The sequence below is a fragment of the Capra hircus genome, chromosome 18, assembly GCF_001704415.2.
Source record: "Capra hircus breed San Clemente chromosome 18, ASM170441v1, whole genome shotgun sequence".
Taxonomy (NCBI): domain Eukaryota; kingdom Metazoa; phylum Chordata; class Mammalia; order Artiodactyla; family Bovidae; genus Capra; species Capra hircus.
Genome location: NC_030825.1, coordinates 48,481,837 through 48,505,101, shown reverse-complemented (window position 1 = coordinate 48,505,101; position 23,265 = coordinate 48,481,837). Strand labels below are relative to the sequence as shown.

The 23,265-nt window shown below is 38.9% G+C and overlaps 1 protein-coding gene across 3 annotated transcripts; it reads left to right on the top strand.

The window, feature by feature from the left end:
• LOC102171908 (zinc finger protein 30 homolog) lies at window positions 1,059–23,265 on the top strand. 3 transcript variants are annotated; one of them, XM_005692356.3, is made up of 7 exons: window positions 1,059–1,198; window positions 1,518–1,680; window positions 6,670–6,750; window positions 8,229–8,320; window positions 10,148–10,274; window positions 12,005–12,103; window positions 19,526–23,265. In XM_005692356.3, exons 4-7 carry the CDS (start codon window positions 8,312–8,314, stop codon window positions 20,893–20,895), a joined length of 1,605 nt encoding a protein of 534 aa, XP_005692413.1. In that variant the 5' UTR covers window positions 1,059–1,198; window positions 1,518–1,680; window positions 6,670–6,750; window positions 8,229–8,311; the 3' UTR covers window positions 20,896–23,265. The 3 variants fall into 3 exon arrangements, with proteins under 3 accessions (XP_005692413.1, XP_017918846.1, XP_013826629.1); XM_018063357.1 differs by lacking the exon at window positions 8,229–8,320; XM_013971175.2 differs by lacking the exons at window positions 1,059–1,198; window positions 1,518–1,680; window positions 6,670–6,750; window positions 8,229–8,320; window positions 10,148–10,274 and adding an exon at window positions 14,832–14,966 and having other exon boundaries at window positions 12,004–12,103.

The window sequence follows — 23,265 nt, the reverse complement described above, 5'->3', positions numbered from 1 at the left end:
TCTTCTGATTGGTTAGTGGTGAGATTACAGGGTAGGGCTCCCGGGACTTTTGTGCTCAGCCTCAAGTTGCCATCCTCCACCGGGCTGTGGGCCTTAGCTCCAGCAGCACTCAGGCATATTGCTACGTATATTCCTCGAGGGAAAACTAGAACTTTCACTGCTGCCCTGTTTGTACTGATCACTGTTGCTTGATCCCATCTCTTCTGTTTCTACATTTCCCCACTTTTTTTGATTAGCAACTGTTTGAATCTGCCCTTTGGAACTCTGAGAAGATGCAGGAGGCTAAAACCAAACAGCTTTTGTATCAAGGAGGGCCGCAGGGGGTCCTGCCTGGTTTCCTTTCTCCCTGAGTGCATTTCACTCCAGCATCCACGGAGCGGCACCCATCACATGAAACTTAATGCATGAAAACACAACTCCATCCACGATCACAAGGCAGGCACAGAGGGCACCACACCACTATCAGTCCTTTGGCGAATGTCACAGAGACCACGCTTGGGGCACTGGATATAGCAATCAGGGTCACCCTTAAAAATCTAAAGATCTGGACACCCTGGACCAACTGGGTATCCTGGCTCCAATCTCTTCGTACCCCTCCTCCCCCAGCCCTCAACGTGCGTGGCCCTAAGAGCCTCCTCAGCTGCATTAAGAATCCCCGGTTGGAACACCTCCACCTCCACGAGGGACAGAGACAAAACCTTCCAAGAGCTTGGGCGCTGGGCTCTCGCGCCAGGGGCGGAGCTCCGGGTCTGAGCCCTTTGCGGAGCCGAGAACCGAGTAAGAAAAGCTGGAATATACAGTTTCCCAGATTTTGGACTACAATTCCAACAGGGGAGCAGGGGTGGATTCTGCTCGAGGGCACGAGTCACTCACAAGGTCACCTTTACAGGTGAGGAGTCGGCCTACGAGGGAACCCCGCTCTTCTTCCAAACCCCACGGGCACCGTGCCCCAGCTGTCTTTCCGAGAGCTTCAGGAGGAGCTAGGGGACCGGCCCCCAACACCCACCCAACCCCCTTCGCGCCTGCGCACTCGGGACCGAGAAGGCACTCTCCGGAATTCCGGCGCCGCGGTCTTGAGCGCTGGGCGGTCCCCCGAGTCTGGAGCAGCCCTAGGGCGGTAAGGCAGGCTCGGTGGTAGCCGCTGCTCTTCTGAAGGAAACAAGCGCGAGACCGTCCAGGTTCTGCGGACCAGATCGAGGTTGGATTTGGGGGCCTCAGGCCGGAGTGAGGGCTTTGCAGTCTGAGACTGGGCGGCGCGGGGTTAAGCTCGTGGGGCGGTAATTGGGCGCCGCCCCGGCCTGTTCCCGGCGGTGCTGCCGGTCGCCTTCCTCGCCTCGACCACTGGGGCCTGGCCGTAGAGGAAAGGCCTGAGAGGGAAACGGGAGGTGGAACCTCTGAATGAAAGTCCCCTGCAGGGCGCGGTGGCTGCCCGAGCGTGGGTGGCTGTGGTGTCTGAATTACAGCCGACCCAGAGCCGCGGACCTTCGCCCGTCTTTATCTTTCCATTGTGTTTGCAGGTGGTGGGTAGCAACGGTCAAGGGGGCGTGGACGGTGGGTGTTGACCGCGTCCAGAAACGCCTGCGATGTAATCAACCGGGTTTGCTTCCTGACCCCTGTCAGTCTCCAGAGGCCTATGAAGTGAAGTGAATCGCTGCTGCGTCTCTAAAAACCACGTTCTTTGTGAGTTTCTGCTGCTTCTTTGTTTGCGTGAAATGCACTTGATATTTGTGACACGAGATTGTTAAAATTTCCTTCTCTTGAAATGTCCTGAGTAAGAATAATCTACTTACTGATTTGGACTTTAGGATTTACCTACGTCCTGGCAGGGAACCCGGTTTATACATTCCCCGTTCTGTTGCCCGCTTAATGCAGGTCTTCAGTTAGTTAGACTCAGACTCTTCAGGACCTTATGGACTGCAGCCTGCCAAGCTCCTCTGTCCTTGGAATTTTCCAGGCAAGAATAGTGGAGTGGGTTGCCGTTTCCTACGCCAGGGGATCTTCCCGACCCAGGGATCGAACTCGTGTCTCTTGCCTTAGCAGGCAGATTATTTACCACTGAGCCACCTTAGTTAACCGTGTGCTAGAAATCCAGTTGCTCTGTGAGCAGTTTCTAATGATGGAAGTAGCCCTTTGGAAGTTACCGTTTATGTTTTCTTTTCAACTGTGATTTGTTAAGTGGTGTTGGGTTTCAGTTCAGTTCAGTCATTCAGTCCTGTCTGACTCTGCGACCCCATGGACTGCAGCATGCCAGGCCTCCCTGTCCATCACCAACTCCTGGAGTTTGCTCAAACTCATGTCCATTGAATCAGTGATGCCATCCAACCATTTCAGCCTCTGTCATCCCCATTCTTCTCCTGCCTTCAGTCTTTCCCAGCATCAGGGTCTTTTCAAATGAGTCAGCTCTTCGCATCAGTTCAGTTCAGTCTCTCAGTTGTGTCTGACTCTTTGCGACCCCATGAACCACAGCCAGGCCTCCCTGTCCATCACCAACCCCCAGAATTCACCCAGATCCATGTCCATCCAGTCGGTGATGCCATCCAACCATCTCATCCTCTGTCATCCCCTTCTCCTCCTGCCCTCAAACTTTCCCAGCATCAGGGTCTTTTCAAATGAGTCAGCTCTTCGCATCAGGTGGCCAAAGTATTGGAGTTTCAGCTTCAAAATCAGTCCTTCCAATGAACATTCAGGACTGATCTCCTTTAGGATGGACTGGTTGGATCTCTTTGCAGTCCAAGGAACTCTCAAGAGTCTTCTCCAACACCACAGTTCAAAAGCATCAATTCTTCGGCGCTCAGCTTTCTTTTGTAGTCCAACTCTCGTATCCATACATGATCACTGGAAATACCATAGCCTTGACTAGACAGACCTTTGTTGGCAAAGTAATGTCTCTGCTTTTTAATATGCTGTCTAGGTTGGTCATAACTCCTCTTCCAAGGAGTGTCTTTTAATTTCATGGCTATTGGATTGTGTTGGGTTTAGACAGCTCTAATTATTCCACAGTAGGAGTGGGGATTTTTTTCCCAAAGGGAATCCATGAGTGGAACTTTTTGGTACCAGCCTGATATGGTTAGAGTTTGTTAGCATGAGTTTTATTTATTTTGGACAAATGAAAAAGTGTTTAACGTGTACAGCATAATGTTTTGATATATGTAAACATTATGGAACAGAATACCACACCGACTAATTAACCATTACCTCTCAAGGTTAACTATTTTGTATATGTGACAATAGTACTTAAGATATACTCTTGGCAAACTTCCAGTATGTAATACACTATTATTAGCTATAGTAACCATGTTGTACATTAGGTCTTCAGAGCTTATTATCTTATAACTGAAATTTTGTAGCATGAGTTTGTTTTAGGAGTGTCTTGGGGAGATCCCCTGGGGAAAGGAATGGCTACCCACTCCAGTATTCTTGCCTGGAGAATTCCATGGACAGAGGAACCTGGCAGAATACAGTCCGTGGATGGAAAAAAATCAGACAGGACTGAGCGACTAACACTTTCACTTTTTTGGGATAGAGGAGGAAAGATGTATGCAGTGGTTAAGAATTTTGAACCTAGATTAAGAGGATTTTAATCCTGACCATCACTTAAATCTAAGTGAGTTTGGGCAGTCGAAAGAAAACTGTGTTGCAGTTTCTTCATATGTAAAATTGGAATTATAATAGTATATGCCTCACAGAGTTGTTTTGAAGGTTACCTGAATTAATATCTGTTGAAGCTCTTAAAACATTACCTAGCATAGTAGAATACTGCCTAATTATATTAGCGGTTAGTGATGATTCTTAATCATTCCGTATCAACTTTCTTTATTCCCAAGAATAATGAAAATGTGAAGTTACTTATGATGAATGCAAGCAGAAAGTTCAACAGCAAATGGACCAGAATAGGGATTCTTAACATGAAGTCTTTGGTTTCTGTTTATGGGTTTTAGGACAAGGAAAAAAAAATCAAATATATATATAGAAATATTGTAAATATTTTTCAGTGGTTAATTTGGGAGGGGAATCTACTTACTTATAATTTCATGATATCAGAGTTGTATAAGACCCAACAAGATTGATTTTCATTGGTCTAGAATCAAAGTCTGGAATAAATAGGAATAATTTTGAGGATAATCTTAAAAAACTAGTGTCTAACAATATGGAAATGTTAAGTAATTCACACTTCATCCATATGATGGAATGTTATGGGATAATAAAGATTATAAAGTCATAAGTAAAAACCATATAATGTAATATTGGGAAGTATTTATTGTTCTGAATAAAAATTTTTAAGAAATTGTTGTTACCTATGTATCTTGAACACTAAGGTAAGGAATAAGATCTTTTGCAAGGATTTAGTAATTGGTTATTCAGGAGGCGTCAACTCAAATGATTGAGCATTTGCTATGAAATAAGCATTTTTTTCTGTCTGCTGTGCATACTATCTCTTGATCTTTGGAAATGTCGTGAATCAGCATTGTGATCCTTCACAGAAGGGTTTCTGGGTGTTAATGAAATACAGTATTCAAGAACTGGTAAGAATTATTTTTTCAGTGACATTGATTTCCCTGTTGTTACCACTTATGCAGGCCTATGTAATCACAGTTTTCTTAATGACTATACCTGTCTACCCAAATCATTAAAAAATTATTTTTAATGGGAGTAGCTTTTTTAAAATTTCAGATAATGTATTTAATGCAAGTTTGTGAAATATTTAGTAACTAAGGAAACTTAAAGAAGAAAATAAAAATTACAGTCCTCAGCAGGGCCTCCCAGCGATAAAGAATCCACCTGCAATTCAGGAGACTTGCAGGAGATGCAGGTTCCATCCCTGGGTTGGGAAGATCCTCTGGAAGAGGAAATGGCAACCCACTCCTATATTTTTGCCTGGAAAAATCCCATGGACAGAGGAGCCTGGTACACTATAGTCAATAGGGTCACAAAGAGTTGGACTTGACTAAGCATACACACACATACTCCCAACATCCAGAAATAATCACTATTCATATTTAGAGCATAAGTGAAAGTGAAGTCGCTCAGTCGTGTCCGACTCTTTGCGACCCCATGGACTGTAGCCTACCAGGCTCCTCCCTCCATGGGATTCTCCAGGCAAGAGTACTGGAGTGGGTTGCCGTTTCCTTCTCCAGGGGATCTTCTCAACCCAGGGATTGAACCCTGGTCTCCTGCATTCCAGGCAGACACTTTAACCTCTGAGCCACCAGGGAAGTCCTATTTAGAGCATATGTTCCCCAAAATATTTTTTACAAGCATTTGTGGTTTTGTATATTTGTATACATATTTGTATATGCTTATTCAGTTTTATTTCTGAATAGGATAACATTAATTAAAAATTTAAAGGAAAGCAAGACCTCTAATTCTTCGTTTAAGATAGGAATTCAGGAGTCTTCCCTGGGGGCTCAGTGGTACAGAGTCTGCCTGCCAGTGCAGGAGACTGGTTCGATCCCTGATCCAGGAAGATCTCACATGCTGTGGAGCCACTTACCCCATATACAACTATTAAGCCTGTGCTCTAGAGCCGGGGAGCCACAACTACTGAAGCCGGTGTGCGCTAGAGCCTGTGCTCTGTGATAAGAGAGTAGCCTCTGCTCATAGCAGTGATGGCCCAGCACAGCCAAAAATAAATAAATAAAATTAGAAAAAAAGAAACACATTATTTTTTTTAATGAGGATAAAATTAATAAAAAAGAAGAATTCAGTGTTCTCCTGGATTTTGTAACATTTTTATGGATTTTATATATTTTTAAAACTGATTTTTTTTTTCTTTCAGTGTGTCTTGGATATTTTCCATTCCTTAAGTTTTCAAAAACTCAGCATTTAATGATTATTATTCTGTTTGTGGATGTTTTATCAAGTATTTAAGAAATAAGTTATTGGGGAGTGATGTTCAAAACTGCCTGAACAATTCCTTCAGCAGGCTTTCTAGGTCCTATTACTTAACCAGCTTTCACTTCAGGATCATATGGGATTTCAGAGGTAGGAATGTTGAGGAATATAGCATTGACTTCTGCCAACTAGGGATACAAGTGATAACTCTGAAGTATTTGGCTTTATTTCTGAAGGATTGTTAAGAGTATGAAGTGGACAGTTCTGTTGTTTTATGCCAGAAGCTTCATCCTCCTGATCCTTCATTTGAATGAGAATTTGAGAAATAAATTAATGATAATTACCTAGAAAATGAATCTTACAAAAAACAAAATCATGTTAAACTCAGAGAAGAAAGGCAAAATAATCTGATTATACTATATAGTTCAGTTGGTAATGGTATTTAAATGATCATAGTCATGGAAACTGAACATCTGTGTACCCTTTAATAGAACAAAACCGCACGGGGGGAAAAAAGAACATATTGGAAGGATAGGGAGATGCAATTATGCACACATGAAGTGGGAGGTGGGTAGATAAAAGATAGCTGAAAAAAAAATAAATAAAAGATAACTGAAGTAGTAATATTAGCATGTGATTTGAATGTATGGTATTTATATAACAAAAGAAATAGCTAACAGAGGTGAAAATTGTTGCCTCTAGATTTGGAAGATAGAGGAAAGGGTAGCAGGGATGGAACTGTTGGGGCTTTTTGTGATATCCCTTGTAGAGCTGTTTTAAATTTATGTCCAGGTACAAGTGACACAATTAAAGTTTTCTTTTCTTTTCTTTTTACAGATTAAAAATTTCTTGATTAAAAAATTGAGAGACTCCTGGGAAGAACAAAATAAAGATCACGTGGGATACTATCCAACAGAGGTAACACAATAAAATCTTATTCCAAGTCCATTTTGACTTTTTTGGTCTCATTATAATCATTTTCCATGTATCATTTCATTCTTTTTACACCATACCACAAGTGTCCATTTCTCCAGTCTTAGTGATAAGTATTATCAGTTTTTAAAATCTGCTAATCCAGTTCCTTTGAATGCAACTCCTTAGTTACTATTGAGTTTTAACTAGTGGGTTATTTCATTATCCATACTCAGGTTTTACAAATTCACTTTTCCCCAGCCTGGGTACCAAGAGAATAGGATTGGTAAATGAGATCATGTAGACAGTATTGATGATTCCTAATAGGAAGATGGTGAACAGTGAGCTCTGAGGATTCTGGGAAAGATAGTTTAGCCTTGAGGAAGAGATCCCAGTATGCAAGTACAGTTTTGCCATTATAAAGACTGCTAGTCATGGTCTGTGCAAGTGGTTCTCAAATTGTGGCATTTGGACCAGCAGCATCAGTGTCAATGGAAATGTTTTCAAAATGCAATTTCTCAAGCCCAACCCTAGCTCCAGTAAATGCCAAACTTGAGGAACGGGGCCCTGCAAACTGTATTTTAATAAGCCTTTCAGATGATTCTGATGCATACAAAGTTTGATTACTAAACCTGCCCATTATGATCACCTGGGGAAAGTTTAAAAATTTTGATTCCCGAGTCACAGCTCTCTCTGCTAATTGAATCAGAATGTTTGGGGCATGGGAGTCAGGCATCAGTATATTTTAAAGGTCTGATAAGACTGTGGCCCCAATGTAGGGGCCCTGGGTTCAATCCCTGATCAGGGAACTAGAATAGAAGATCCCACATGCCGCAACTAAGAGTTTGCATGCTGTAACTAAAGAATCCTGCGTGCTTGCAATGAAGATCAAAGATCTCAGATGCTACAGCTAAGACCTGGTGCAGTCAAATAAATAAAATGTTAAAAAAAAAATACACCAAGTTCTCTTAAAAAAAAATTAGCTGGTGATTCCAATGTGTGGCATAGTTTGGAAAATTCTTCTCTATAATTTTTTCTGTCTTCAGGGTTGGGTAGGCAAGCCAGATTCCTGAGTCTGAGAAGGATATTCTGGTTTAGATGGTGTAGCCACTTCTTAGCTGGGAAAACTGGGAATGAGGGGAGATGGATCTCTGCTCAGGACAGGTCTGGGTAGCCTAACCTTGAGTCCAGATCAGCCTTACTGAGGTGGAGGACTGCCCAGAATCTCTCCTGCCAAAACAGCTGGAAATGTTCTTCTCTTCTGGAGAGTCTTCTCCATGTCTATCCTTGTGCAGTGATTTTCCTGTTGGTTTGGGGAGGGCATGTATTTGTCTAAATTGATTAGCTTTTGCCTTTCATAACTTGTCTCTGTGTTGGGAGGGGTGATGGAGGGGTGTTGCATGTAGGAATGGAGAAGTCATGTGAGTTTTTTAAATTTGGGGGCTCTGGGATTTTGTTCTTATGGCTTCATACTTTTCCTCCAGTTTTTGGCTTCTGTCTGTGGACTCTGCTTCTTCAGTAAATGACCCTTGAGAAAAACTAATCATTTTCTTGCAACTCTGAAATCATGGCTCATGTAAGTTCGTTTTTTTCTCTATTTGGAATGCTGTATTTTTTTCAGGTTATGTGAATATTCTCATTAGTTGTCCTGAAACTTCCAAACAGATCCCCATCCAACAGCTTCTTCCTAGATGTTCCCATTCTAGTAAAGGATGGAGCCAGACAGCCTGGCCCTTCCTGTGTGCCCCTCTCTTGTCCATCCATGTCCATGTGTGAGTTGACCAAACTATTCAGTCTCCTATGTGTTCAGTCTTTGTCTAGAGCAGCGATAAAGCAGAAATGTAGTCCCTTGAGGGAGACAACTGATATGAGAAACTCAGGACTGGAGAACACTTTAGAGCTGCAGTGTCCAATATTAAAAATATAAAATTAGTGCCTTCTTAGCACAGTAGGTCTCATGTCAGTCTCACAAAAAGTGTAGAATAATATGCAAGGCACATAATCTTAAACATTTTAGTGTCACATTTTAAAAAGTAAAAATGAAATGCACAAGTAATTTTAGTGTTTTATTTAACCCAATATAGCAAAATATTATCGTTTCAAAGTGTAACCAAAATAAGAACTATTGAGATATATTGCAGTCTTTTTTTTTTTTTTGGTAAAGTCACTATCTGGTGTGTATTTTATAGCCCATCTAAATTTGTACTAGCTACAGTTCAAATGCTCAGTAACCACATTTGTCTAAGATAGCATGTTAGACATGGCAGCTTTAGAAATTTTGTATAACTTAAATTGTAAATATAACTTAGCATATTTAAAAGTATAGAAATATCTAAATGTAATCATTACGGCCAACATATCTATAAAATGGACTATTTTGTAGTAAGTTTAAAATATTCAATAAAGGGTTTGTTATAATAAGGGAAAATGCTAATGATACATATAGTCATGAAATTGGATCTCTGTTTTAAAAAGTAGAGGTTGCATAAAAATAAAGAATTTTTTCCAGAACCCAATTTTATTTTCTCATTATATACCCAGAAGTAGGATTACTGGATCATATGGTAGCTCTATTTTTAGTTTTTTAAGGAACTTCTATACTGTTCTCCATAGTGGCTGCACCAATTTACATTTCCACCAACAGTGTAGGAAGATTCCCTTTTCTCCACACCCTCTCCACATTTATTACTTTGGGTGATAACCATTGTCACTGGTATGAAGCAATACCTTGTGATTTTGATTTGCGTTTCTCTTATAATCAGTGATGTTGAGCATTTTTTCATGTGTCTTCTGGCCATGTGAATGTCTTCTTTGGAAAAGTGTCTTTTTAGGTCTTCTGCCCATTTTTTTTGATTTTTTTTTTTTTTCCTGGTATTGAGTTGTATGAGTTCTTGGTATTTTTAGCATATTGACCCCTTGTTGGTCAGATCATTTGCAAATATTTTCTCCCATTCAGTAGGCTGTCTTTTCATTTTGTTTTCTTTTGTGCCCATCAATAGAAGATTGATGGTTTCCTTTACTGTGCAAAAGCTTTCAAGTTTGACTAGGTCCCATTTGTTTATTTTTGCTTTTATTTCTTTTGCTGTGGGAGACTGATCTAAGAAAATATTGCTGTGATTTAGTGAAACTCTGATTAACTATCTGTGCACATCTGGGAGTAAAACTAGGTATACCACAGTATATAGGAAGCTTTGTCTATAGCAGTAGTAGGCAAAGTGCAGCTTGTGAGCCAGAGTCAACCCATGTCCTGTTTTAGCGCAAGCTATGAGTTAATTACTTTCTGAAAGAATTACTTTAAAAAAGAAGGGAAAGGAAAGGATACGCAAATAGAGACAATATGTGGCATATCGCCCTATACAGAAATAAGTAATTTTACAAATAAAGCATGGGTTTGTCATTTCAGGATTTGGTGATGTTCAGAGATGTGACTGTGGACTTTTCTCAGGAAGAATGGGAATGCCTGAACTCAAATCAGAGGAATTTATACAGAGATGTGATATTAGAGAATTATAGCAACTTGGTGTCACTGGGTAAGTTTCAGTTCAGTTCAGTTCAGTCGCTCAGTTGTGTCCGACTCTTTGCGACCCCATGAATCGCAGCACGCCAGGCCTCCCTGTCCATCACCAACTCCCGGAGTTCACTCAAACTCACATCCATTGAGTCGGTGATGCCATCCAGCCATCTGTGTCAAATAATGTAGAAATTCACATAACTGAATTTCAGGGCTGGCTGTCCAAACACTAGTTGACTATCTGCTTTGTAGTTTGAGAATAGGTGTCTTCAGCTGCTAAACTATTAAATAGCACCGTTAGCTTCCCCCATTGGAGAAGGCAATGGCACCCCACTCCAGTACTCTAGCCTGGAAAACCCTTGGACGGAGGAGCCTGGAAGGCTGCAGTCCATGGGGTTGCTGAGGGTCAGACACGACTGAGCGACTTCACTTTCACGCATTGGAGAAGGAAATGGCAACCACTCCAGTACTCTTGCCTGGAGAATCTCAGGGACGGGGTAGCCTGGTGGGCTGCCGTCTATGGTGTCGCACAGAGTCGGACACGACTGAAGTGACTTAGCAGCAGCAGCAGCAGCAGCTTCCCTCATAAATCATTGGCCTTTACATTTTCCTTTGCCTTTTCTATTATATAATTGCTTCTCTTTAATGACAGTTGGATATAAATTCTTAGGCACTCAGAGTAAAACCATTTTCAAAGAAGTCTGTTTTCATATTGTTGTAGATGGTCTATTATCTATTAACTTACCTGCAGTGTGAGCAGGAAGACAGAGGTGTCTGGCTGTACACACCTACTGAAAAACTTGATACAGTGTATATGATACTGGGTTAAATCAATAGTTTGTTGAAATTCAAGTGGACACATTCAACTTACTACAACAAACATGTTATCTTTTTAATTGATTTAAACATTAACTTTTATGATATAAAGTTTAATATATATGAACTTTGCATTTGACATTGGGTGAATATATTGGTGAGAAGCAAATTGTTTTCCTCCTAGCAAAATATTTAAATAAAAGCAAAAATAGTACCTAATGAACATGTATAGTGCTTAGTATGTACTAGGCACTCATCCAGGAACTTAAGTGACACCTCACAAAAATCTTATGAGTATACATTGCTGCCGCTGCTATGTCACTTCAGTTGTGTCCAACTCGTAGCAACCCCATGGACTGCAGCCTACCAGGCTCCTCTGTCCATGGGATTCTCCAGGCAAGAATACTGGAGTGGGTTGCCATGTCCTTTTCCAATGCATGCATGCATGCATACTAAGTCGCTTCAGTCGTATGCATGCATGCTAAGTCGCTTCAGTCGTGTCCGACTCTATGTGACCCGATGGACAGCAGCCCACCAGGCTCCTCTGTCCACAGGATTCTCTAGGCAATACTGGAGTGGGCTGCCCTTTCCTTCTCCAGGGTATACATTATTATTTTATATATTTTAATATATTATTTACTATATTATTATTTACTTATGAGTATATATTATTATTTTTCCAACTGAAAAAACTGAGTCTATAAGTGACTCAGGTGACAGAGGGAGGATTTGAAGCCAGTGCTCTCAATGATTACTTCTAGAGACAAAGCCTGTATCAATTGGCAATTATAATAAGACAATATTCCTACCTCTCTGTTCTTGTGATCCTCAAGTAACTCTAATATGAATGTTTTTCAGTCCAATTACTCTTCTTGCTCTGAAGCCTTGGTCAATTTTATACTTTATTATGTTCTTTTTTTTTTTTTTTTCAAGGAGGATGTTCCATTTCTAAGCCAGATGTAATTACTCTGTTAGAGCAAGGGAAAGAACCCTGGATGGTTGTGAGGGATGAGAAAAGAAGATGGAGACTAGGTGAGTAAGTGCTTATCAGGGGAGGGTAAGCTGCTGTGGCACAGCATATCCCTGCAGGTTGGGAAGAAACACACTCCTTAGTTGTTGATTATGAAGGAGAGACCTGATACCTGAGAAGAAAACTTAGATCTCAGCATGGACAACCAAAGAAATTTCATCTCTACTTCCATTTATCTCTTCTTTCTTCACTGTCCTGTTTCCTTCTCATTTCATTGGGGGAAAGCTTTCTTCCCCAGTGACCACCATTTTACTTGTATTTTGCATCTAATTTCTACTTAGATCATCTTTTGTATTTTGCCTCCTAGGTATATATTTCTTCATTGCCTTCTTTTCATGATGTTTACATTATAGTAGGGAAATCGTATAGTAAACAAATGGATTAGTATCATGAGGTGATTAAATATTGTTAAGAAGGGTAAGGAAGTAAGAATATGGGGAATTATGATGGGTTAGTTGGGTAATTTAGATAGGGTAGTCAAGGAAGAGGAACCAGTTGGCAGAGGCTCTTCAGCCTGTAAAAAACGATGGAATCATTTAAGCATCTATATACATAACTGAAATGTATTACAACCACATAAAATATACTTGATTCTGTAAATTCTTTTTCCCCCAAGATCTATTTATTTATTTATTGGCTGTACCGGGTCTTCATTGCTGCTTGTGGGTTTTCTTTAGTTGCAGTGAGTGGGAACTACTCTTCATTGCAGTGCATGGGCTTCTCACTGACCTGGCTTCTCTTGTTGCAGAGCACGGACTCTAAGCAAGCGGGCTTTAGTTGTGGCGTGTGGGCTTAGTAGTTGTGGCTTATGGGCTCTAGAGCACAGGCTCAGTGATTTTGGCGCACAGGCTTAGTTGCTCTGTGGTGTGTGGGATCTTCTGAAACCAGGGATCAAACTCATGTCTCCTGCATGGGCAGGCAGATTCTTTACCCAGCTGAGCCACTGGGGAAGCCCATGTTTTTCTTAAAGTATTCAGTGAATAAATGAAGGATTATAGACTTAGAATATTACCAGTTTGGAACCTCTAGTAAGCTGTTGGATCTAGACACTGAACATCAATGCTGATAACATCACAGAAATAGAGACAGTCAGATTGTATTTCTTCAAATGAAATAATACAGTATCACCTATGAAGTGGGCCTAAGTCTGATGGAGCTTCTGAATTAGCCAACCACTAATTTATTGGAGAAAGATAGAGGAACATGTTCTACTACATCTTGGGAATACAGTCAGAATATGAGAAATGCTATAGGGTCAAAGTGAAGAGGAACTGAAGAGCCTCTTGATGAAGGTAAAAGAGGAGAGTGAAAAAACTGGCTTAAAACTCAACATTCAAGAAAACTAAGATCCAATCCCATCACGTCATGGCAAATAGATGGGGAAACAATGGAAACAGTGACAGACTTTTATTTTCTTGAGCTCCAAAACCACTGATGATTGTAACTGCAGCCATGAAATTAAAAGATGCTTTCTCCTTGGAAGGAAAGCTATGACCAACCTAGACAGCATATTAGAAAATAGAGACATTACTTTGCCAACAAAGATCTGTCTAGTCAAGGCTGTGGTTTTTCCAGTAGTCATGGATGGATGTGAGAGTTGGACTATAAAGAAAGCTGAGGGCTAAAGAATTGATGCTTTTGAACTGTGGTGCTGGGGAAGACTCTTGAGAGTCCCTTGGACAGCAGGGAGATCCAACCAGTCAATCCTAAAGGAAATCAACCCTGAATATTCATTGAAAGGGCTGATGCTGAAGCTCCAGTACTTTGACCACCTGAGGCAAAGAACCAACTCATTGGAAAAGACCCTGATGCTGGGAAAGACTGAAGGCAGGAGGAGAAAGAGGCAGAAAAGTATGAGGATGGTTGACATGAGTTTGAGCAAACTCCGGGAGATGGTGAAGGACAGGGAAGCCTGGTGTGCTATAGTTCATGGGGTCACAAAGAGTTGGACACAGTTTAGCAACTGAACAATGACAACAAAGAGTTACTGTTCATTTTTTCAGGTTTGGGTAATGGTATTACAATTATTTTTAAAATCCTTTTAGAGATAAATCCTGAAGTGATTACAAAATATATTATGGGACTTGCTTTAGACAATGTGCGGAGAGTGGATAAGGGTCTGCATAGGTCAGTATTGGGCTTGGTTGATGTTGTTGAGGCTGGTCCATAGATAACTTGTACATTTAATATTACTCTTCTACTTTTGTGTATGTTAGAAATACTCTGTAATAAAATTTTGGTTTCTTTTAAAGTTAGTGGGAGATAAAAGGAAAAGAAAGTGAGACAGTGGTGAAAATAAATGTATGTAACACTTAAGAGGAATTTTGCCATAAAAGCAGACACATGGGGTACAGGGAAAGTATCTTAAGATGTGAGGTATTAGGACTGTGTATAGGCTAAAGAGAATGATTTCAAAGAGGAAAACTGATGGTATCAAGAGAGAGGGTGATTTCTGTAAGCAGTGACTTTCAGTAAATGAGTAGAAGTAGGAGCCAATTTATGAAGGAAAACCAATGCATATGATAAGAATATGCACTTAAGTGGTTGGATAACATGGTAAAGGGGAGAATATCATTTTTCTTTCCATTGCGTCTTATTCTTTGATGAAATTAGCAATAAAATTAGCAGAATGTGAAAATTGTTTGGAATTCAGTATGGATTATTTACTATTTAATCAGTTTTGACTTTCAGAAGTACAGTTCTTTGGTTATCAGGTTTTAACATTTACAGATCTCTGGATACATTAACCCTGGTGTTAATGTGACTAAAACTGCTTCTGTCATAAATATTCTACATTCATATCGTCTTGTATCAGCAAAGTTATTGAAGACATCATCTCAGGAAACAAATTAACTTTATGACCAGGTAATTAGCTCCTTATTTTCTTTTTAATTAAAGTTGGTATTTTGCCAATGGAAATAACATTTCTCCTTTTATATTGCTCTAAGGTGGGCTAATATTTTGCTTTTGCATTAGTATCATTTACTAGAATAAAGCCCTTTGATTCAATAGACTACAAACTAGTATTTGGTTTATTTTGAGAAGTTAAATATTTTGTATATGTCTTTTGAGGTTTAGTTTGTCCTTTGTTTCAGTGTTGGGCCAGCCAATTTTTTCTTGATTAAATCTCATGTATAGTGCATAGACTATAATTTCCAGTTTCAATTTATTTAAAGTAGAACAAGAATCTAAAGATACTTGTAAAGCAATCTGTGTGCAGAGTCCTTCATGAATTTTTATGTTTTCCATCAATCTTTACTATTTTCTCACTGTCTTCTCAGAAACAATGCAGTGTGCATCTATGTCAGAACTAGCAAAGCACTGAACCTAGTTTTGATTGACTGAAATGGCTATCTTTTAGTTTCTTGAAGGGGAAAGAACAGGCATAAACGAATTTGGGAAAAATCATGGCTGACTGTTTACAGAAATTGTAAGATTATAGTTCAGTTGTTTATACAGTTGACCCTTGAACAACATGAGTTTAAACTGCATGGGTCCATTTATACATGGGTTAAAAAAAAAATGTGTACTACAGTACTGTGGGCTTCCCAGGTGGTGCTAATTGTAAAGAACCCACCTACCAGTGTAGGTTTAAGAGATGTGGGTTTGATCCCTGGGTCAGAAGGATCCCCTGGAGGAGGGCATGGCAAACTAAACTACTCTAGTATTCTTGCCTGGAGAATCCAATAGACAGAAATGCCTGGCAGGCTACAGTCCATAGGCACACAAAGAGTTGGACACGACTGAAGTGACTTAGCACACATGCACAGTACTATATGATCTGAGGTTGGTTGAATCTGTGGATGTGGAACTGCAGGTATGGAGGGCCAACTGTAACGTTATACACAGATTTTCAATGGAGGGGTGGTATTGGCCCCTATTACTCCAGTTCAAGGGTCAACTGTAATATAGTCTCCTAGATATGAATATTCAGCATGCCAAAGTCTTAATGTGTCATGTCAGGCAGGGAAGCCATATAAAAGTCTCAGTTATAACCCAGCAATCCCACTCCTAGGCATATACCCTGAGGAAACCCAAACTGAAAAAGACACATGCACCCCAATGTTCACTGCAGCACTGTTTACAATAGCTAGAACATGGAAGCAACCTAGATGTCCACTGACAGATGATTGGATAAAGAATTTGTGGTACATATACACAATGGAATATTACACTCAGCTATAAAAAGGAACATATTTGAGTCAGTTCTAATGAGGTGACTGAGCCTAGAGCCTATTATACAGGGTGAGGTAAGTCAGAAAGAGAAAAATAAATATCATATACTAACACATATATATAGAATCTAGAAAGATGGTACTGATGAATTTATTTGCAAGACAGCAATAGAGAAACAGACATAGAGAACAGACTTATGGACACGGGGAGAGGGGAGGAAAGGGTGAGATGTATGGAGAGAGTAACATGGAACTTTACATTACCATATGTAAAATAGATAGCCAATGGGAATTTGCTCTGTGTCTCAGGGAACTCAGACAGGGGCTCTGTACAACCTAGAGGGGTGGGATGGGGAGGGAGGTGGGAGGGAAGTTCAAGAGGGAGAGGACGTATGTACACCTATGGCTGATTCATGTTGATGTTTGGTAGAAAACAACAAAATTCTGTAAAGCAATTATCCTTCAATTTAAAAATTAATTAAAAAAAAAGTCTCAGGTTCACTATATCCACACTGGGAATGTTTTGTTTGTTCTTTAAAACTTTCAAATTCTATAGGGTAAGTATTGTAACTTCTACTTTTTTTTCTTTTAATTGAGTGAATATGGACATTTTGCCCTCGGTGTGTTTGTGTTTTTTATTTTGTGCATTGTCTGCTCACGTCCTTTATTCTCTTACTTTTTCCATTGTTTAATGTTTCTTATACCAGTTTGTATGGGCTTTTGTGCTGTATACACTTTCTCATTTTTCTTACCAGTGTTTGGGCCTTCAGTGTTTATTTTGACTATTATTTTCCTTTAAATCATTGACTTTTAATTTGCAAGTAAATTGTTTGAAATCACCATCTTAATAACAGCTGTCACGCCTTTGTAGTTACCTAGTTATTTACTACTGTTATGACTAGCTAATTACTGTTCATTTTATATATCATTTATAACGTATTTACCTTAATGAAGTGTTAAATTTTTTTTCCCAGTAATTTTTACAAAATAACATTAGTTTTACATTGCTTTCTTGAATAGAGAAGATAGACAGGGAGGGAGAGAGAGAAAGAAAAGGAAAGAGTAAGGGAAGGAAGGGAAGATGTGGGGGAGAAAGAGAGAAAAGAAAGAGAAAGAGGAAGGGAAGGAGGAAGGGACAGAGGGATGGGAGATGGAATGAGGCAGAAAGATACTCAGATTTCATCAGAGTATCTTCTGTGACATTCACTAATTTGTCTCTGCTTACAAATTATCTACAGTATTTAAATCATTGTTGCCTTTTAACATCTTTTTATTATATCCTTTTAAAGTAAACTTTTTGAAATAGATCCAAAAAACAGAAGTCAGAATATGCTGCTCATTGAATTTTCACAAAGTAATTATGCCCAGTTTATCAGTATACTGATTCGGAAATAGTTTTAGTAGGATATCAAAAGCTCCTCTCTCGGAGAAGGCAATGGCAACCCACTCCAGTATCTTGCCTGGAAAATCCCATGGACGGAGGAGCCTGGTAGGCTGCACTCCATGGAGTCGCGAAGAGTCGGACACGACTGAGTGACTTCACTTTCACTTTTCACTTTCATGCACTGGAGAAGGAAATGGCAACCCACTCCAGTGTTCTTGCCTGGAGAATGCCAGAGACGGCGGAGCCTGGTGGGCTGCCATCTATGGGGTCGCACAGAGTCGGACACGACTGAAGCGATAGCAGCAGAGGCAGCAGCAGCAGAAGCTCCTCTCTAGTTTTCTCCAGTCATTCCTCCCTATCAAAATTAACTACTAGCCTGACTTTTAATAAGCCCATAGATTAGTTTTAGTGTTTATGAGCTTTATAAAAATGAAATAATATAGTATATATTATTTTATGCCTGGCTTTGTTGGGTCACCCTTATGTTAATGAGAATGATCCATATTGTTGTGTGTACTTGTAGATTATTCATTCTTATTGCTGTTACAGTTTATTCTTATTGTGTTATATCCATATCTATATAACTTTTCTCAGTCATTCTTCTGTTAATGAATACTTGGATTCTTTCTAGTTCATGCATATGAAAAATAATGTTGTAGATTTTGTTTTTAAATACATTTTTTGCTCAGAATTTTACTAGCATGTTACTATTTTATAAACCTGTTGCTATGACTGAAAAATCTCTAATATACTTTCTAGACAGTAACTAAATGGCACTGGCTATGATGCCTTTAGGAAGAATATAGGAAAGGGTATGAAGAAACAAAATGGGCTGCATATTTGTAATATACATGTGTATAGTTAATAAACTTGAAGATAAATAAGTAAACCTTTCATTACCTTGGTTGCAAAAGTGAGGTTCACTTACAGCTGTGTAGACAGTGAGCTGAAATGGAGATATCTGCACGTGAAAGTAAAGAGGCCACTGGAGGGATGAGCAGATGTAAAGAAATTTTTCCATTTATGTATTTGATTGAGATAGCATTGGTGTGCTTTTGTCTCCCATCTCTATAGATAGTGCTAAAAAAAGGTGTAAGATTGGAGGCAAGGCAACATATATATTTTTACTATTAACTAATTATGAAACAATAATAAATAGTTTCTCTGTGCTGTGGATTTTTTATTCAGTGATAAGTGAAAGATTTTTTCTTCTTGGGAAATTGTTGAGAACACAGGATAAAAACTTGGAAAATTAATGAATATATCACAACAGAATTGAAAAAAGTGCTAAGAAGCAGGGAGCAAATTATTGGGATAGAAAATGAAGGATATAAATTAGATGAAGTCCGCACAGATAGCTTTTCTGATTTTTATCATGATATCTAAAGGATGAAAAGAACCCAACCATGTGGAGAACCCATCAGCATTCTTGGGAGATTTAATAGCCAGTAAGAAGCTCTAAAAAATGGAAAGATTGTGACATATTTTAGTATCTGAAAGGAGGCAAGTGTGACAGACATAGGGAGTAAAGGGATCTACAGCTTGAAATGACATCTTTTGGTAAACAAATGCTGTGTTATTCATAATAAAGTGTTTGTACTTTATTCTTACTGAAAAAGAAATCATTAACAAGTTTAGGTAGAGATCTCAGACTTTTATTTACTTCGGAATTATCTGGTCTTAACTCATCATTTTCTTTATTTGTCTTAGCTTTTCTCAAGTTATGTTCTTTTTTAAAGTCCTTGTAAGCACATTTATTTCAACTGGACTTTATTTTCTTTTTTCCTATTATAAAGTTTTTATTTGCTTCTTTGTTTACTTTTTCTAGAAGAAAACAGCATGTGTTTTATCTTCTTTTCTTTCAGATTTGGAATCCAGATATGACACTAAAAAGTTATTTCAAGTAAAGGATATTTGTGAAATGAGTTTCTCTCAGTGGAAGATAATGGAAAGAATTAGAAGCTGTGGCCTTGAAGACTCTTTTTTCAGGAAAGATTGTGAATATAAAAAGTTTGAGGGACAAGAGGGTCCTCATGAGGCATATTTCAGGCAAGTGAAAAAACCCACCTCTGAAAAAATGCCCAAGACCAGAAAACGCACATCTCTTACTTTGTATCCAAGAATTCACAGTAGAGAGAAGCCCTATGAATGTGGGGACTGCGGGAAGGCTTTTAGAGTACGCCAGCAACTTACTTTCCATCAGAGAATTCATACGGGCGAGAAACCCTATGAATGTAAAGAATGTGGAAAAGCTTTTAGACAGTGTGCCCACCTTAGTCGACATCAGAGAATTCATGCTTCTGACAAACTCCTTGAATGTAAAAGATGTGGAAAGATCTTTACATGTGGTGCAGATCTTCGTGTACATCAGAGAATTCATGTTGGTGAGAAGCCCTATGACTGCAAGGAATGTGGGAAAGCCTTTAGGGTGCGAGGACAACTTAATCTCCATCAAAGGATTCATACTGGTGAGAAACCCTATGAATGTAAGGAGTGTGGGAAGACCTTTAGACAATATGCACACCTTACTCGACATCAAAGGCTTAATATTGCTGAGAAATGCTATGAATGCAAGGAATGTGGGCAAGCTTTTCTGTGCAGTACAGGCCTTCGAGTACATCACAAACTTCATACTGGTGAGAAACCCTATGACTGTAAGGAATGTGGGAAGGCCTTTAGAGTGCGGCAACAACTTACTCTTCATCAGAGAATTCATACTGGCGAGAAACCCTATGATTGTAAGGAATGTGGGAAGACCTTTAGTCGTGCCTATCATCTGACTCTCCATCAGAGAATTCATACTGGTGAGAAACCTTATGAATGTAAGGAATGTCAGAAGTTCTTTCGTCGTTACTCAGAACTTATTTCACATCAGGGTATTCATATTGGAGAGAAACCTTATGATTGTAAGGAATGTGGGAAGGCCTTCAGACTGTTCTCACAACTTACTCAACATCAGAGTATTCATTTTGGTGAGAAACCTTATAAGTGTAAGGAATGTGAGAAGAATTTTAGATTGCTGTCCCAACTTACTCAACATCAGAGTATTCATACTGGTGAGAAACCCTATGACTGTAAGGAATGTGGAAAGGCCTTTAGACTTCATTCATCTCTTATCCAACATCAGAGAATTCATTCTGGTGAGAAACCATACAAATGTAAGGAATGTAAGAAGGCATTTAGGCAGCATTCACATCTTACTTACCATCAGCGAGTTCATAATGTCACTAAATAGTTATAAGAAAGCCACCCATTGTGAATTTTGTGTTAAGGAGCATTAGAAAATAAATCTGGAAGAGAAGTGTTTGAATGTAGGAATCCCTTTTGCTTCATGCTCAAAGTTAAAACAAGAGGTTTTAAAAGAGTAGGTTAAATTAATGAATACACAGCAGTGTTTTATCACCACTCAAACCATGTTAAACTTTAGGAGACTGATAGAAATTCATAGAAAGAAACTTTCTTAAAGGAGTGAATGTGAAAAAGCTTTTGATCTTACTTATTACCACCTCTGTTCTTTCATCTGTACATACCAACCTTTGGAGGTTGCCAGGGTACCAACTCATTCTGGACATTGATAAACAGAAGGAAGGAGGAGTGATGTAGCCTGCATTTCCTGTATAAACTATAGCTCAAGACAACTAGAGGTTGATGAGGTAAAGTTCTTTATTAGAGAATTTTCAGGACATAATGAAATAATGGATCTAAGCACGGTTCTCAGTAGAAGTGTTAAGACCTTTAGGTGAATGGTCTATATGAACTTCCCAGTGAATAGATCAGGTTGACAACATCTGACCCACTGATCAACTTTAATCTCATCAAAAATAGGACAAAACATTTTATGCCTCCTTGTATGATACAATAAGACATACCATTGCCAAAAAATATTAACGTGAATCTAATTAAGCATCAAGACCTAACTCCCAGTTTAAAGAAAATTCGAGGAACAGAAGAACAAATTACATGATATAACAGGAAGCAGACCAATAAAATGTGGGTAATTCTATGAGAGTAATGACTCAAGCTTCTCACTCAGTGAAATGGATTGGAAAAAGGGAGGTGGAACTCTTAGATGTTAACGAAGTCTTAAGAGATGTATCAATCAAATGCAATGAATGAGTGTTTTTCATTTAGATCACAAGTTGAACAAGCAAAAGACATTTTTATGACAGTTGGGGAAATGGGACTATTGACAGTACTAGATAATATTAAGAAATTATGTTCTTGTTAGATGTGCTAATATCCTTGTGTTTATGTAAAAGTGTCTTAGAGATAAATTAGCAAGTTTATACACATAAAACGGTATGTGTAGAATTACTGTTAAAATGCTCATGCAAAAGAAAAGTAAGGATAGATAACTTGTTTAAGTCATGGTAAGATAAACCAGGTGCATGGTTTTTGCTTATTTTGTTTTTGCTATTTTCTCTATTTTCATGTATTTGAAAATTTCCATCATTTTAAAATCCTAAAACATCTATGAAATTATAGCCAGCTTTAAGTGAATAGTATTTGTAAATGGCTACTTATTAGAACTTCCGGATGTAGCTAAAGTTCTACACATAGGGATGTTAAATGTGCTATAAGGTATTTGGGAAATTAAGATTGAGGATCCAGATTTTCTCTAGTTCACCTAATGCTACATCTCTTGTAGTACCTGTTCCCATAGTACTTCATATATTTCAGGAGTGAGTAAAAAGAGCAGTTGCAGCTGTTTGTATAATCAGTGGAATAGAACTGTATTATTTAATAAAGTAGATGCTAGCAGCATGTTGAGCACTTAAAACTGAGCTACTGAGAACTGGAATGATAGTTAATACAAATTAAAATGGTCTTAAGTGTAAAATACACATGAGGTTTTGAATATTTCATTCAAAAAAAGGATTAACATCTCAATTCCTCACAGCATTTCTCTGCTGTAGTTGGGAAGCTGTGAAATTCAGTGGATTGCATTACTACATAATACAGAACCCAAATTTAAGTGTGTCTCTGCTGTCAAGTAGCATGTTTGTATCCTGAGGTCTTGCTTCTACCCTGAGTCATGCTGGACTCTTTTTTTTCCCTCTTCATAAAATGTAGCCTATGTTTACTGAGTCATTTTCTCAGACTGCTTTTGGCCTGTAGATGTTTTGGCATCCAAAGGCCTTTTTAAAATTTTATACTGTTTCCTATTAAGCTCAAGCTTGCAGTGCACTGAGTACAATTCTCTTTAAGATTGTATTTTCTGTGATTTTTATTAGGGTTCATTCAGTTAGACAAAAGATCAACAGGTTCTTCTCTGTATTGGGTTTCCTGTGAGGCTTCTGTGGGAAAAAGACTTTCAAATTCTTAGAAGCCCTGCTCTTTCACAGAAAGAATGAAAGTTGGCTTTATCTTTACCCTAGAGTCATATTTTTATGACAGCACCACATACTTGATCGTTCCTCCCCTCTCAAGCCCATTGTAATTTTGAGAACCCTTTGCTACCTGTAAACACTGTCATGAATCCTCTATACTTCCTTGAAATTCTACTTGAAATATGCACCAATTGATATAATGAATATAATGTTTTTTTTACTGTTAATATGATAGATTTTCAAATATTGATTAAACCTTATATCACTGTAGTAAA